Here is a 17064-nt window from a genome sequence, read left to right on the forward strand (position 1 = left end):
AGTTGACCAATAGATTTTACTTCTGGTATTACAAAGGTCCTGAACAAGCTTGATACACATTTCTCCAGAAGTGAATGCAGAATGAATTCAATTAATTGTCCTTAAAGAAATTTGGAACAAACATTTAGAACATGAACCAACAGTCATTAATAGCAACTGCAGCACAATTTGCATTTCATCAGAACGTTACTTTGTCAAAAAAATACACAGGCTACTATGTCTATTCTTTAGTATGCTCTTGAAGAGACAATACAACAGTTTGTTGTAGATAACATAGTAGAACGACCAAAATAAACCTTGAAACATTTTATTCTTTCCTTTCATTTCATCCAGTCTCACCACTCTACTGTTTCAAGTCATTGTAGTCCTAGTGGTTTCCTTTTTACACAGCTCAACACATATGTGAGCCCTTAAAAGTCCTACAATGTTTTACTTGTAAATATACCGAAAAAAAATGTATAACATGTTCTAGAAATTCGAAAGTCATCCTTTCGTAAGTGCATGAATCATTATTATAATGTAACGTGACGATGGAAAGAGATATTGTAACAGTAATGTTATTTTTCACACTGTTTCATACTGTAAAAGTTCATTTTGATAGTGTTTCATGTGGCGGTAAAAGAGAGAGGGTGATGGCCTAGGGGTCAGGTCTGGGAAGAACTTGACGGAAGGTGAAGAAAGTAGATTGAGATGGAGAGCGAGAGTAAAGGAGACAAGCTTGGTAAATCTTCTTGAAGGTGGATGAAGGTGGAGAGAAAAGGGGTTTTGGCTTTTACTGGCGTTGGTTGGCAATCGGTGGTACAGCACATGATCCAGGTACTGAAGCATTCCAGGGCACTCATTCATAAATCGCTTTAGACTAGGAGTGATGATCTAGGATCAGTTTAGCATTTTAGATCATAGTGAATAAGATTATACTGACAGCTATGACCTGATCCTAGATCAGCACTCCCTACTCTGAGATGGTTTGTGAACAGGACGTTGTCAAGTAAAGGAATTGGATGGGGAAGAGAGGGGGCTTCCCATCTAGAAACAACCCCTAGCCCAGGGTTCCCCAACTGGTGGCCCACGGGCCGAATTTGGCCCGCAGGTGGTTTTATTTGGCCCCCCAATTAAAACCTTCTGAGCAACCAAATATATATTTATGTATCTTTTTTTGCATTTTCACTGTTGGACATACAAAACTGTAAAAACACCAGGAAATCAGCTCCAAGTGATTTTAATTTGGGAAATAAGTTCCCAAGTATTCCCACACATAAGAGAGACATATGATCGTATACAAATGTAAGAAAGGGTTTGAAATTATTATGTTTTAGTCAAATATTATCTGTTTGGGCTTCTTGCGGTCAATTTGCAGTTTACAAATTATTTTTAATTGTGTTCCGGCTCCCTGACCATCCACTCCACAAAAAAAAGACAAAAAATAGTCTCGCGGCTGAATCTATCCCTGCTGTAGGGTCTAGTAGTAGCTCCACTATGCCCTACGATAGGCTAGTTGTATTTCTGACATATTGTTTATACCCATCCAATCCTTTCAGATCTACTCAAGTGCCTAGGTGGTAGGGGCTAGGGGTTGTTTTGGAAAGGGCCGAGAAGTAGTGGACGCTAAGCTACAGGGGCATGGCTTCCTTGTTCTCCTGGCTCTTCTGGTCCTGGGAGGAGCCCCCGGGGCCTTTAGGGCTCTCCTGTTGCCCCGAGGCCTGCCCTGAGGAGGGCGTCAGTCTGTGGTAGAGGTCCCGTACGGTGCCCAGGGTCTCTGCCATGTCCTCTGGGTAGCGTGTCTGCAACTCCTCGTTGGCAACGTAGTGGCTGTCATGGAACTCAGAGAAATAGCGGCCCACCTCCGGATGGGCGATCTCCAGAGGAGCGGAATGAGGCTCCAGGTTTTCTGGGAGATGGGAGAAAGAGGCGGAAAGAGACTTTAAAAAAAACTAAGTATCGTATCATGTGACATCAAATCTTAAACTGAGTGGAGGCAAGTTACTGTACAACAGTAGTTCCCAAACAGGGGTACTAGGACCCCCGGGGATACTTGGTCTATCCACAGGGGGTACTTGAAGTCTCATAAGACCATAGGCCTACTGGTAAAATGCACATGGGGGGGTACTTCAGGGGTACTCAGAGCAGAGCAAAATTGAGTTGGTGGAACAGTAACCAAAACAGGTTGGGAACCACTGCTGTACAAGACAGCTGCATATTCTGTGTGTTAATGCAAAAACATATAGGCTTACACCTTAGCAGATAGGTATTCTACTCATCCAGCATGTATAACTCTTCAATAAGCATTTCAAGTACTGCATTTGTCAAGATACTTACATCTTAGAGCGCCTTCTTAACTAACTACCACTGCCCTGACACATTGAGAATGTATGTTAGTCTGTGTGGAGGAGACGTACCCTGGGCAGCGTATCGACAGGTACCGTCCTGCACTAAGACGTTGTAGAATGGCTGGTTGGCCCCGCTGGACAGCTGGTGGACCCTCATTGTGGTGATCCACTCCTGGCTCATGGTGCACTTGGGGTCCCAGCCGTAGATCACACAGTTATAGCCAGACCTGGCAACGAGGGGGGGGGGGAGCCACTCAGTGTCAGAGAGAGATGGGGTACAGCGTAACACATGGGCTTTATCAATACAAAACATCCGAGTCACACTACAGGGCAATACTAGACAAACAAACTCATGGGAATGTAATAAATAGATACTCTAAAAAAAAAAATGTCTGCATTTATCAAAAAGTGGTAGTGGAAAGAAGACCAAAATAATAAAGGAAAGAGTGACTGACTGCCTGGTCAGAACTCAGACGCACCTCTTGTGTTTCATGATCAGGCCTACGCTGTACTGCACTTCTACGTGCTCGGCGGCGCTGCGTCTCTTCACCTCTGGCTCCACCGGTTGCTTCTTGTGCTGGATGTGCTCCAGGGTGTGCTGAACCAGGTAACCTACCGCTCCATGCTGGGACGGGTCCAACGCCTGGATGTGCTGCAGGATGTCTAGGACCTGGAGGAGGAAGGAAGAAGGGTGAGACATCAAGCAGACACCAGTCATTATCAGTTGGGGAAAGCTTGTCCTCTGCTCTGTACCATAGTAAGAAAGTAGAGGCAGCTAGTCCTGGAGGTTAGAAAAGCAGACCAATAGCCAAATGACAGAAGACATTGTTTCTTACAAAAATGGATTGCCCAATAAAATAAACTCTAAATGTGCTGCCTCTTTCAACATGATCAAAGCCAGGGTAAAGGCATATGGTCCAATTACATGTACTTGGGTTCATGATGTGCCATCTTGAGAAATCATGCTAACCTTCTCAGGCCAGATGCCCAGGTGGAAGTAGAGTCTGGCCTGTAGTAGAAGGTATTGAACGTTGTCTGGGTTGATGGTGAGGTAGAGATCCAGAGAGTCTCTCAGCAGCTGGTAGGATTTTTCATTGCCTTCCCTGCATGACACAGCACCGTGATGCACAATGTTATTTCATACCAGAGCAGCGACAGTTGAGTGTAGGAATTTATTTTTGACCAACTCTAACATTACCTCAAGGATGAGATCCTGAGGACAACATAGAAAATAAGGAAAAATAAGATTTTGGATGTACAGATAGATGTCAGAAAAGTTATTGATGAGTTTAAGAAAAATCTTAGTCCACAACTCTTACCCTCGCTTTCCGATGTTGAGCAGATTCCCCACCATCCTTAGCAGCACTTCTGTGGTACTGATGGCACTGTAGTAGTCTGCAGTCACCTGGTGACCGATGAGGTACTCACACTCCTTAGCCGTCAGCTGCTTGCCTTTACCGAAAGCGTCAATGTACACAAAGTCATAGATGTCCCCACTCCTGGAATGAGATGTGTAGCTTTATCAATACAAGTAAAAATAAGTTACTTTGAGGCGATTTTTAGTATGCAACGCAGACGATGCTACATTGGGTATATTGAAACCCAGCAATTTTGGGAGAGCAATGCTGCATTTCACCCAATCATGAACTAGTTCTGAACTAAAGGCTGATCATTAAAGTGTATGCCTTATGTTCACTTCCTCTCAAACTCTGGCCCTTACCCTCTTTGATGCTGGCACCAGCGAAGCAGGAAGTGATTGGGGAAGTTTACGGGCTCCAGCTGAACCCCCAGTTTCCTGGCCAGGGTCATGTACAGGACAGACAGGCTGATGGGAATGCCTGTCCGGCGGAGCAACACCTAGGTAGAGAATAGAAGACATGGGACTGTAAGGAAGAGCCACTTAGGAGTTCAAAAGAGCCACTTTGTCCGTTTAAAAAGGTGAAGATAACAGTATCAATAGACTCACTTTATTTAAATAATAAAGGGCCCATATTCAAAAAGACTCAAAGTAGAAGTGCTGATCTAGGAAGATCAGCACTCCTACTCTGAGACGCTTACAGGCCGAGGATAACATTATAGCTCTAGCTGGAAGACTCCCTGTATCTCTAGGAAGTATAATTTTTGTCTTAATCTGTTGTTGTCTAGTACTGTCTTCTTGCTAGCTAAGGCCATCTACTTTAAGTGCTGCCTGTCTTCCCAGAAGCCTACTTAGTGTGTGCACTGCTGACTGCTCATAATTTGCAGATGATTGTTGACACATCAACCAGGAGTATCTTACCTAGTTATTTTCAGATGATCTCATTTTGCTCTTTTGTAGCTTTGGCAACTATGTGCTTTTTTCTATCCCAGTTCGCTCCTCTCCGTGTAGGCTTTACAGACGCTCCCCGTCCCTTGGCTGCAATCCTTCTAATTTAGTGTATCCTGCATGCACAACCCAGTGGAATTCCTGGACTCTGGCAGCGTTTGGACCTGCCGATCTGCAGTCAAGAATGCTGAGTTCATCTCGGTCAAAAACACAGAGTTCATCTCAGCCTATGCTGCCCTTCAGTCCCTAGACTTTTTTTGCCCTGACGGGGACATGGATCATCCCACAGAACACTGCTTTTCCAGCTGCTCTCGCTTCATCTGACTATGTTTTCTCTCATAGTCCGAGAGAATCTAGTCGTCGCGGTGTTGGCACTGGGCTGCTCATTTCTCCTAAGTGGAGATTCTCTTTTCTCCCTCACTACCCTGTCCATCTCCTCATTTGAATTCCATGCTGTCACTGTCACTTGTCCACTCAAACTTAACATTGTCGTCATCTATCACCCACCAGGTGCCCTTAGAGAGTTCCTCAATGACCTTGACACCTTGATAAGCTAATTTCCTGATGATGTCTCACCGCTCTTCGTACTGGGTGACTTCAACCTCCCTCCTTTCTTTCCCCTCACAAGGCAGGCAATACGCTTGACCTAATCTTTACTAAAGGCTGTTCAGGTCCCTGATGACGACTTTGTTTCCTTTTCCGTCTCCCTCTCCTCCAACCCTAGCCCCTCAGGCCCTATCCACATGTTCCGTCCCAATCTTCGCTCTCAGTCTCCTCTTCTATCCTATAATCTCTCCCTTCTGCTAAATCCTTCTCCTTACTGTCTCCTGATTCAGCCTCTTCGACCCTACTATCCTCCCTTTCCGCATCCTATGACTCGCGCTATCCCATTTCCTTCTGGCTGGCTCAGCCCTCTCCTCCTACTCCGTGGCTGAGTGACTCATTGCAAACTTACAGAACAGGGCAACGGTGCAAAAATGGAGGAAAACTAAACTTCCAGAGGACCTATCATCCTTTCACTCCTTTATGCCTTCTCTTCCTATGTATCCATTGCTAAAGCCACTTTCTATCACTCTAAATGTCAAGTTTCTACCTCTAACCCTAAAACTATTTTCCACCTTCTCCTCCCTCCTTAATCCTCCAGCCTCTCCCTCCTTCTATGCGGATTACTTTGTCAACCACTTTTAAAAGAAGGATGATGACATCCGCTCCTCATTCACTCAGCCTATTGAGTTCCCTGGTCCCACTCACAAAGAACTACACTACGCCTTGACTTCCCCTCTCTCTCCAGATGAACTCCTGCAACTAATGAGGTCTGGCCGCCCAACAACCTGCCCGCTCGACCCCATCCACTTCTCCAGAACATCTCTGGAGAACTTCTCCCATTCCTGACCACTGTCCCCGACCCTTTGACTTCAAAATGTCCTGAGTCTCTCCCGTCCACGAGAAACAACCCCTCTGACCGGTATCCCTTCTTTCTTTTCTTTCCAAAACACTTGAGCATGCTGTCTCTGGCTAACTCCCTCACTATCAGAATTATGTTCTTGACCCTAACCAGTCAGGCATCAAGATGGGTGAGACTGCCTTTCTCTGTGTTACGGAGGCTCTCTGCACTGCCAAAGTTGACTCTCTTTCCTCTGTTCTCATCCTCCTAAATCTATCTGCTGCCTTTGACACTGAACCATCAGATCCTCCTCTCCACCTTCTCAGCGCTTGGCGTCTCAGGCTCTGTACAGTCATGAATCCTACCTGGCAGGCCACTTCTACCAGGTGGCGTGGAGAGGATCTGTGTCTGCACCACGTACTCTCACTACTGGTCTCCCCCAGTGCTCGGTTCTAGGCACTTTCCTCTTCTCCCTATACACCAAGTTACTCAGCTTCATAATATCCTCACATCATTGCTATGCGGATGACACTCAATTACTTTTCTCCTTTCCCCCTTGACACCCAGGTGGCAACATGCATCTCTGCGTGCCTGGCAGATATCTCAGCTTGGATGTCAGTCCACCACCTCAAACTCAACAAGACAGAGCTACTCTTACTCACGGGGAAGGTCTGCCTGCTTCAAGACCTGCTTCAAGACCATAGTTGACAACTCCATGCTGTCCCCATCCCAGAGTGCAAAAAACCTTGGCGTGACCATGGACAACAACCTGTCGTTCTCTACAAACATCAAAGCAGTGACTCGCTCCTGCAGGTTCATGCTCCATAACAGTGGTCACCAACTGGGCGGTCGACTGGTCGATCTTCAAGGCTTTCCTAGTCGATCACCAAACATTTCTGTAGAAAAGCCAATGATAAAGACCTAAAGATTTGCACCCCTTTTTTTCCGTGTTGCGCTGGTGGCGGTAGGTGCACTTGATTCAAAAGCCATGCGCACCGGGTAGGCAAAGTGTTTTTGAACCATTTAATTTGTCTGAAAATACAAACTCCGCCTACCCGGCAGACTGGGAGATCTATGGCTAAATGGAGTGCACCTACTACACTAGCCTATCAGACAGCTTAAATCACTACACCTACCTACAGCTTCCACGACCCTAGCCACAGAAAACGTTTTATACTAGCCTACGTAACTTTTTAAATCATTACCGGAGATAGACTGTCCAAAAATTCAACAAAGAGCTGCTATTTTTGAGCGAGTCCAAATTTTACTCAGCACTGTTAACTGTTTTTATTCAATACTATTACAAAAGATAAAACACACTTCTCTACTTCCACTCGTGCTGCAGCTACAATGAATGAGCAGCCAAGTGTATCGATAGCCGTGCGTTTTTATTATTACTAGCAGCTCGTGGTGTCTATTTTAATATAGGAGTATTTCACTTTCACTAGGAACAACATGAATTTGTGCCTGAGGCAGATGCGGTGCGACTCGAGTTTTCCCATCAGGTGGAAGACTGTGTCCTCTCTCTCTGGTCAATCTCACCGGAGGAAAGGAAGGAGAGAGCAGAGACCGTGAGCGGCGGACCCTCTGCTACTCTCTCCCTACCTCCGCTGAGACTAATGCCATGTACAAAACAACTGGGAACTCTCCAACTTCAGTGTGTTCAAGACAACTGGGAACTCAGAAAAGATGGAGATCAGACTGGGGAAATAGTTTTGAACGGTCATCCAACTCGGAGAGCTCCGACTTTCCGTCCTGAAGTTCACTGACGTCATGATTTGACCTTGTTTTTTCCGAGGTCCCAGTTGTCTTGAAAACACCACGACCAGGTACCATCAGTCCAAAAAAATTAAAAAAGCAAATTATTTCAATTTATGCTCAGCTGTGCCTCGCAAGTGCTACTATAACAATGGATCTATTTTGTTATCAAAGCTTGAGTTTTGAAATATAATATGGTCTGAGAGAAGAACAATATTGGCAGGCCAGGCATATAGCAGCCAATATGCTGTGGTAATGTACTAGGTCTACTGCACAAACCTCATTCCTACAGAGCAGTTTTTATTTGGCTAATGTTTTTTTTTATTCTGAGATCTCAGCATGCTTTTTGACTGCGAAAGTATCTTGACCGGGGGACTAATGGACTCCCGAGTGGCGCAGCGGTCTAAGGCACTGCAGTGCTTGAGGCGTCACTACAGATCCGGGTTCGATCCCGAGCTGTGTCGCAGCCGGCCACGACTGGGAGACCCAAGAGGCAACGTAGAATTGGCCCAGTGTCGTCCGGGTTAGGGGAGGGTTTGGCCGGCCAGGATGTCCTTGTCCCATCGCACTCTAGCGACTCCTGTGTGCATGCACGCTGACACGGTCGCCAGTTGTACAGTGTTTCCTCCGACACATTGGTGCGGTTGGCTTCCGTGTTAAGCAAGCAGTGTGTCAAGAAGCAGTGGGGCTTGGCTGGGTCATGTTTCGGAGGACGCATGGCTCTCGACCCTCACCTCTCCCGAGTCCATACGGAAGTCGCAGCGATGGGACAAGACTGTAACTACCAATTGGATATCACGAAATTAGGGAGAAAATGGGGTAAAAAGTAAACAAATTAAAAAAAGGTTGGTGACCACAATTTTACAACCCTACCTCACACAGGATGCGGCGCAGGTCCTAATCCATACATCACATCCCGTCTAGACTACTGCAATTCACTGTTGGTTGGACTCCACGCTTGTGCCATCAAACCCCTGCAACTAATCCAGAACGCTGCAGCACCGTCTGGTGTCAACTTTCCCAAATTCTCCCATGTCACCCCACTCCTGCGCACACTGCACTGGTTTCCAATCGAAGCTCGCATCCACTACTAGACCATAGTACTTGACTACGGAGCAGCAAAATGAACTTCCCCTCCCTACCTTCAGGCTCTAACCCTACACCCCAACCCAAGTATTCTGTTCTGCCACCTCTGGTCTCTTGGCCCTCCCACCCCTATAGGAGGGCAGCTCCTGCTCAGCTCAGTCCAAACTCTTCTCTGTCCTGGCACAATAATGGTGGAACCAACATCGCCCCAAAGCTAGGACTGCTTTGAAGGAGTCCCTTCCCATCTTCCGAAAACATCTGAAACCCTACCTCTTCAAAGAGTATCTTAAATACTCCCACAGAACCCCCACCCCACGCCCCCAAAAAAGAAGCCTTTAGTAAACTAACACTCGTACTTAACTATTTTCCACTTTACTCTGGCTTTGCTGATAGACACTTCATCGAGGAAGAATTTACTTGCTATAACTGTGATATGGGGTTGTCCCACCTGGTTATCTTAAGATGAATGCACTAACTGTAAGTCGCTCTGGATAAGAGTGTCTTCTAAATGACAAATGTAAATCACCATCCAAGACCTCTATAGCCTCTCTATGAGAGCGCCTACCTGGTGTATGTAAGAGTTGAGAGGATTGTAGTAATCACACTCGTTGCCCTTGTACTGAAGCTGCTCGTACAAAACAGCATTGAGGGCAACCACCACCTGCCTCTCGAGCTCAAAGTCCTCCACAGCAAAGCAGTCACCTAGACAGAACACAAAGGATCACATCGTTAAGTATTAGCAAAGAACGCTGCAGAGAATGTACTAAGGTCAAATACAACGGTACAATGTAATACACTCACAAGCTCCTAGGTTAGATAATAGTGAACTTTGATAGTTAACTCCAAAATCAAAATTTGTCGACGTGAAAATTAGACTACTTTTGAGGTCTGACAATGCCTGACTTTGTATTAGCTCTTTGTATTAATTCCTGAGAGACAAACAGAACATTCCAACATGTGTTTCTCTCCAGCTCAGACCAACCTTGTGTGACCCTCAGGCTTGGATGAGAGGAATTCTTCATCCGCAGCATCTTCTTGACCTTGTCAGTGATCTCCTCCAGCTGGGAGGATATACCATCCAACGACACATCTGCCAGGGGGTTACAATACTGGTCCACCAGCACAGCTCCTACAGCAGGAGACGAGACAATAGAAGACTGTAAAAACACATGGTTAAACACTACATTTCTTTATGGCTTTGTTATTAATGGATTATCTATGGATTTTAATGCAAACGGTGGTGCAATCATAGGACTTCAAAAACCACAATGGAGGGAAAAACGGCCATTGTTATTTTTCTCTCCAAACACTCATTATTATGATTATTATATGTATCGCTAGGCCCATGTTCAGCTGTCTGCCTTACTTAATTTAGGCCTACACTGAATACAAGTCATGAGAGTATGATACGTATAAATGCAGTGTATGAATAGGCCCACTCCACATGTACTACAGTAAGTACACCATATCCATGACTCACCCTCTAGTGCTGACTGCTGCTCTGCAGGCTGCTCCAGAAACATCTTTAAACTCCTCAGAATGTTTTGCTGGCGAAGGAAATAAAGTATTTTCTTTGCATAGTACTTCAGTGTCAGGCTTTTCCTATGGGAGTGAGATGAGAGAGAGAAGAGGGATGGAAAGAGATAAGGCACAAGAAAGAAAGAGAGACAGAAGGCACAAGAAAGAGAAGGAGAGAGTGAGGAGAGAAAGAGAAAGGTGAGAGAGGGCAAGCAAGGTGAAAATGAGAGAGAGATAAATAGGAAGAGAGAGTGATGGAGAAGGCAAGAGAGGGAGAGAAGAGATGGAGAAAAAAAGATTGTAACAATGGACATAAAACAAAGCTCCAGGGAGTATTAACACATAAAACAGAACCAATGACCAAAGATAGATTTTTGTGCTGGACTGGAGTGTAGACATGGCTCTTACCTCCTATCTGAGTTCAGTATGGAGAGCAGCTCGTCTTCACAGAAGTGCTCAGGGGCCCCGAGGGACTCAATCTCAGCAAAGCTGTCCCCCAGCACCTGGCCAACGCAAGGCTGTGTTACAGATCTCTGGGTTAGTGCTAACCAGGCCAGCCAACCTCACACACACACACACAAAAACACACAAAAACACTCAAGCATGCATGATCACGTGCGCAGTTGCACACAGCAGCTAAATCACAGACACCATGATGTGGTGGATTAGTATGGCCAAGAGACAACTGTCACTAACTCATTTACAAGTTAGTAACACTATTTCAGTCTCCACAAACTAGCCTGGCTAAGTCAGAATGACAATAACCATGACAGCTTACTGCCAATGTCATTACTTACAACTTCCGTGAAGAATCTCTTTGAGATGGATACAACTGTTCGTCGTATTTGTAGACCAACAGTGTGTCGCGTTCTGTATTCTTTCAGCCAATCGCAACACTCATTCTGGCGGTAATGCTTCTGCAATCTTGGCCATCTGGGGAGTGTAGGAAAAGAGATTGCAGTCAGATACAGTGAATTTTATTGTCATTTTTTATTGTCATTTTTTATTTTGTGATTTTATTGTGTCAGATTAGTAGGGAGTTGAGTTCAGTGAACAAGTAGTAAGTAGGCTAATGTATGTTGGGTGCAAATTCATAAATAAACTCAGCAAAAAAAGAAACGTCCCTTTTTCAGGACCTTGTCTTTCAAAGATCATTCGTAAAAATCCAAATAACTTCACAGATCTTCATTTTAAAGGGTTTAAACACTGTTTCCAATGCTTGTTCAATGAACCATAAACAATTAATGAACATGCACCTTTGGAACGGTCGTTAAGACATTAACAGCTTACAGACGGTAGGCAATTAAGATCACAGTTATGAAAACTTAGGACACTAAAAGAGGCCTTTCTACTGACTCTGGAAAACACCAAAAGAAAGATGCCCAGGGTCCCTGCTCATCTGCGTGAACGTGCCTTAGACATGCTGCAAGGAGGACAGCAGATGTGGCCAGGGCAATAAATTGCAATGTCCGTACTGTGAGACGCCTAAGACAGCGCTACAGGGAGACATGACGGACAGCGGATTGTCCTCGCAGTAGCAGACCACGTGTAACAACACCTGCACAGGATCGGTACATCTGAACGTCACACCTGTGGGACAGGTACAGAATGGCAACAACAACTGCCCGAGTTACACCAGGAACGCACAATCCCTCCATCAGTGGTCAGACTGTCCACAATAGGCTGAGAAAGGCTGGACTGAGGGCTTGTAGGCCTGTTGTAAGTCAGGTCCTCACCAGACATCACCGGCAACAACGTCGCATATAGGCACAAACCCACCGTCGCTGTACCAGACAGGACTGGCAAAAAGTCCTCTTCACTGACGAGTTGCGGTTTTGTCTCACCAGGGGTGATGGTCGGATTCGCGTTTATTGTCGAAGGAATGAGCGTTACACCGAGGCCTGTACTCTGGAGAGGGATCGATTTGGAGGTTGAGGTTGCGTCATGGACTGGGACGGTGTGTCACAGCATCATCGAACTGAGCTTGTTGTCATTGCTGGCAATCTCAACGCTGTGCGTTACAGAGACATCCTCCTCCCTCATGTGGTACCCTTCCTGCAGGCTCATCCTGACATGACCCTCCAGCATGACAATGCCACCAGCCATACTGTTTGTTCTGTGCTTGCCACCAGCCATACTGTTTGTTCCTGCAAGACAGGAATGTCAGTGTTCTGCCATGGCCAGCAAAGAGCTCGGATCTCAATCCCATTGAGCACGTCTGGGACCTATTGGATCGGAGGGTGAGGGCTAGGGCCATTCCCCCCAGAAATGTCCGGGAACTTGCAGGTGCCTTGGTGGAAGAGTGGGGTAACATCTCACAGCAAGAACTGGCAAATCTGGTGCAGTCCATGAAGAGGATATGCACTGCAGTACTTAATGCAGCTGGTGGCCACACCAGATACTGACTGTTACTTTTGATTTTGAACCCCCATTTGTTCAAGGACACATTATTCCATTTCTGTTAGTCATATGTCTGTGGAACTTGTTCAGTTTGTCTCCTTTGTTGAATCTGGTTATGTTCATACAAATATTTACACATCTTAAGTTTGCTGAAAATAAACGCAGTTAACAGTGAGAGGACATTTCTTTTTTTGATGAGTTTATTACTAGCACATCACTTGCATGGTACAGAATGACATTAAACATTTCTGTAAGGCCTAATTACTATGTAGTAACATGTGGCTGGCTTACAAATAATTCTTACTATAGATTCAAAATCAACAGTGGTTTGCCATAACTTTAACCATACAGGGGACTCAGTCAGAGAAAAAAACTACCAGCAAGCCAACTGATTTTTGAAGAACTTTTTGAAGAACTGCACAAGACCTCAATCACAATTTCCAAGCATTCAAGGTCACACAACTTTAATGTCTGTCCTCAGAGGCACGATAATGTGCATGGCAAGAATTGTGAAATGGCTAGTTGTGACCTAGATATTTTAGTAGCTTCTTATATAAGCCCTGGACATTGTAAAGTGGTTGTTCCACTGGATATCATAAGGTGAATGCACCAATGTGTAACTCGCTCTGGGTAAGAGCGTCTGCTAAATGCCGTAAATGTAGCTACCTTGCTAGGCTGGATACATAACGTTAGCTAGCTAGCTATTAACGTTACTTTGCGTGATGTGGAATTTGGTGCATCAGCAGAATGTCTACGGCCGTTTGACAGCTCCCTTGCGACAGTAGCTCGCTATGACGGATATGTTCTGACTGTACTGCTAGAAATAATTTCGTATTTTAGAGGGGCAACTGCGATTAAGATGCCATTTAGCATTAGATAGCTACGTCTCTAGCTAGCTAGTGGGATTATGCAAGCAAGCTAATGTCAGTTCACCTGAGTTTGTACTGGTGTCCCCAGACCTTCCCCCTGCCGTGGCAAACGTCGTGTAACCGCTTGCAGCTGCAGGAAACGTTGCAAATGTCGACATGCTTGAGGACAGGGAAGCATAAGATGTACTCGAGTAACTCGGCCGGCAGGTCTGTCATTATTTTGTGTTCTGTCTCGGAAACGATCCCATTCAGGCCGGAGTACCCCTCTCCTACTGCTCCAGACGTCGCCATTTTTACTGTTTACTCCGATTACCTCATTGTACAAGCCACGCCCCTTTCTGGCGCAGGGGGCTGAACTTCGAGATAACCCAAAACCGAGGGGAGGGGCATGACTGAATAAAAAAAACGAATTTGGAAATATATTTATATTATACAGTAAATTAGTATTTTATAAAATAAAATACATGTTGTTACTAGCAGGACAAGTATATGCTGCATACAGTAGTGATTAGTAGTTGGTTATAGGCTTGTATTTCACGGTAACATCTACAGTTGAAGTCAGAAGTTTACATACACAGGTTGGAGTCATTAAAACTCGTTTTTCAACCACTCCAGAAATGTCTTGTTAACAAACTATAGTTTTGGCAAGTCGGTTAGGACATCTACTTTGTGCATGAAACAAGTAATTTTTCCAACAATTGTTTACAGACAGATATTTTCACTTATAATTCACTGTATCACAATTCCAGTGGGTCAGAAATTTACATGCACTAAGTTGACTGTCCTTTTAAACAGCTTGGAAAATTCCAGAAAATGATGTCATGGCTTTAGAAGCTTCTGATAGGCTTATTGACATTACTTGAGTCAACTGGAGGTGTACCTGTGGATGTATTTCAAGGCCTACCTTCAAACTCAGTGCCTCGTTGCTTGACATCATGGGAAAATCAAAAGAAATCAGCCAAGACCTCAGAAAAAGAATTGTAGACCACAAGTCTGGTTCATCCTTGGGAGCAATTTCCAAACGCATGAGGGTACCACGTTCATCTGTACAAACAATAGTGCACAAGTATAAACACAAATGGACCACGCAGCCGTCATACTGCTCAGAATGAGATGTGTTCTGTCTCCTAGAGATGAACATACTTTGGTGTGAAAAGTGCAAATCAATCCCAGAACAACAGCAAACGACCTTGTGAAGATGCTGGAGGAAACAGGTACAAAAGAACCTATATCCACAGTAAAACTAGTCCTATATCAACATAACCTAAAAGGCTGCTCAGCAAGGAAGAAGCCACTGCTCCAAAACCGCCATAAAAAAAGCCAGACTACAGTTTGCAACTGCACATGGGGACAAAGATCGTACTTTTTTGAGAAATGTCCTCTGGTCTGATGAAACAAAAGTAGAACCTTTTTGGCCATGATGACCATCGTTATGTTTGGAGGAAAAAGGGGGAGGCTTGCAAGCAGAAAAAAACCATCCCAACCGTGAAGCACCGGGGTGGCCGCATCATGTTGTGAGAATGCTTTGCTGCAGGAGGGACTGGTGCACTTCACAAAATAGATGGCATCATGAGGTAGGAAAATGATGTAGATATATTGAAGCAACATCTCAAGACCTCAGTCAGGAAGTTAAAGCTTGGTCGCAAATGGGTCTTCCAAATGGACAATGACCCCAAGCATACTTCCAAAGTTGTGGGAAAATGGCTTAAGGACAACAAAGTCAAGGTATTGGAGTGGCCATCACAAAGCCCTGACCTCAATCCTATAGAAAATTTGTGGGAAGAACTGAAAAAGCATGTGCGAGCAAGGAGGCCGACAAACCTGACTCAGTTACATCAGCTCTGTCAGGAGGAATGGGCCAAAATTCACCCAACATTGTTTGAAGCTTGTGGAAGACTACCTGAAACGTTTGACCCAAGTTAAACAATTTAAATGCTACCAAATACTAATTGAGTGATTAAATGTCAGGAATTGTAAAAAAAACGTGTAAAAAAAATGTATTTGGCTAAGGTGTATGTAAACTTCTGACTTCAACTGTACACCTGTTGTATTCGGCACATTGGACATTTTATTTATTGATTTGATATATGAATATGGTATGGTTCATGTTAGGAATACAATTGTGTAAAAGTGACAAGCACTGAATTTGATCCCAGGCTTCCTGCACATCACAAGACTGTGTAAACCTGAAAGTTAAAACACAAGCATAGCTCACATTACCTCAGTTACCAAGGCATGTAGCAAAGTATTAAGAGTGGCAGGAGTACACAGTAACAGCACTTCAGACACAAACAGTATCGTGCAGAGACGTATCTTTTAGCTCACAATAGCCTAGGTCTACATGTATGAGTTAACAATGGATGTTTTCAGCAGTCATACTCCACCACAATGTGTTTCAGATAACCAGTGGTTACCTGAAGAGTAGTCTCGGTCATGAAAATGTATGTTAACAGATACTACTACCAGGTAAAACACACACGCTGGGTGCGCACACAGACACACACTCTACATACACTGAGTATACCTAACATTAGGAACACCTTCCTAAGATTGAGTGGTTGAGTGGGGGGGGGGGTTACTCAGTCTTAGGAAGGTGCTCCTAATGCTAGGTATACTCAGTGTATGTAGGGTGTGTGTCTGTGTGCGCACCCAGCGTGTGTGTTTTACCTGGTAGTAGTATCTGCAGCGTGATGAGAAATCCAGATGCCCGAAGCTTCAGACTATTCATGATCAGAGCAGATTCATCAGGTCACTTTGTACTTCAGACCCTACATCCCTTTCTCTGACATCAAATGTCACATCACAGCTACACACAGTGGTCAAGTTGGCTTGATGTCTTTTGGGTGGTGGACCACTCTTGACACAGGAAACAATTGAGTGCGAAAAACCCAGCATCATTGCAGTTCTTGACACAAACCGGTGCGCCTGGCACCTACTACCATATACCGTTCAAAGAGAGTCGCCCTACAGTCCGGAACCGGCGCAGCCAGAGTCGCCCTACAGTCCGGAGCTCCCAGAGTTGCCCTACAGTCCGGAACCGGCGCAGCCAGAGTCGCCCTACAGTCCGGAACCGGCGTAGCCAGAGTCGCCCTACAGTCCGGAACCGGCTACTGTCACGTCCTGACCAGTAAAGGGGTTATTTGTTATTGTAGTTTAGTCAGGACGTGGCAGGGGGTGTTTGTTTTATGTGTTTCGTTTTTTTTTGGTTAATGTTCTATGTTAGTATAATTCTATGTTCGTTCAAGGATTTGTGGGTAGTTGTTCCGTGTGTAGCTGTGTGCCTTACAGGACTGTTTTTTGTCATTGTTTTTGAGTAAGTGCTTATTTTGGTTTTCTTCGTAATAAGAAGATGAGTATACACATTCCCGCTGCGTTTTGGTCTACTCCTTACGACGAACGTGACAGACCTACACTACC

The 17064-nt window shown here is 45.0% G+C and overlaps 1 protein-coding gene across 3 annotated transcripts; it reads right to left on the bottom strand.

The window, feature by feature from the left end:
- Positions 1–291: 291 nt before the first annotated feature.
- On the bottom strand, positions 292–13967 carry fbxo21 (F-box protein 21). 3 transcript variants are annotated; one of them, XM_029716334.1, is made up of 13 exons: positions 13712–13967; positions 11176–11311; positions 10787–10881; positions 10341–10462; positions 9843–9989; positions 9426–9562; positions 4048–4184; positions 3647–3826; positions 3526–3540; positions 3298–3430; positions 2807–2997; positions 2397–2554; positions 292–1888 (listed from the first exon to the last, which is right to left on the bottom strand). In XM_029716334.1, exons 1-13 carry the CDS (start codon positions 13936–13938, stop codon positions 1611–1613), a joined length of 1956 nt encoding a protein of 651 aa, XP_029572194.1. In that variant the 5' UTR covers positions 13939–13967; the 3' UTR covers positions 292–1610. The 3 variants fall into 3 exon arrangements, with proteins under 3 accessions (XP_029572194.1, XP_029572192.1, XP_029572193.1); XM_029716332.1 differs by having other exon boundaries at positions 10787–10896; XM_029716333.1 differs by lacking the exon at positions 3526–3540 and having other exon boundaries at positions 10787–10896; positions 13712–13966.
- Positions 13968–17064: the final 3097 nt, after the last annotated feature.

The sequence above is a fragment of the Salmo trutta genome, chromosome 27, assembly GCF_901001165.1.
Source record: "Salmo trutta chromosome 27, fSalTru1.1, whole genome shotgun sequence".
Classification (NCBI taxonomy): Eukaryota; Metazoa; Chordata; class Actinopteri; order Salmoniformes; family Salmonidae; genus Salmo; species Salmo trutta.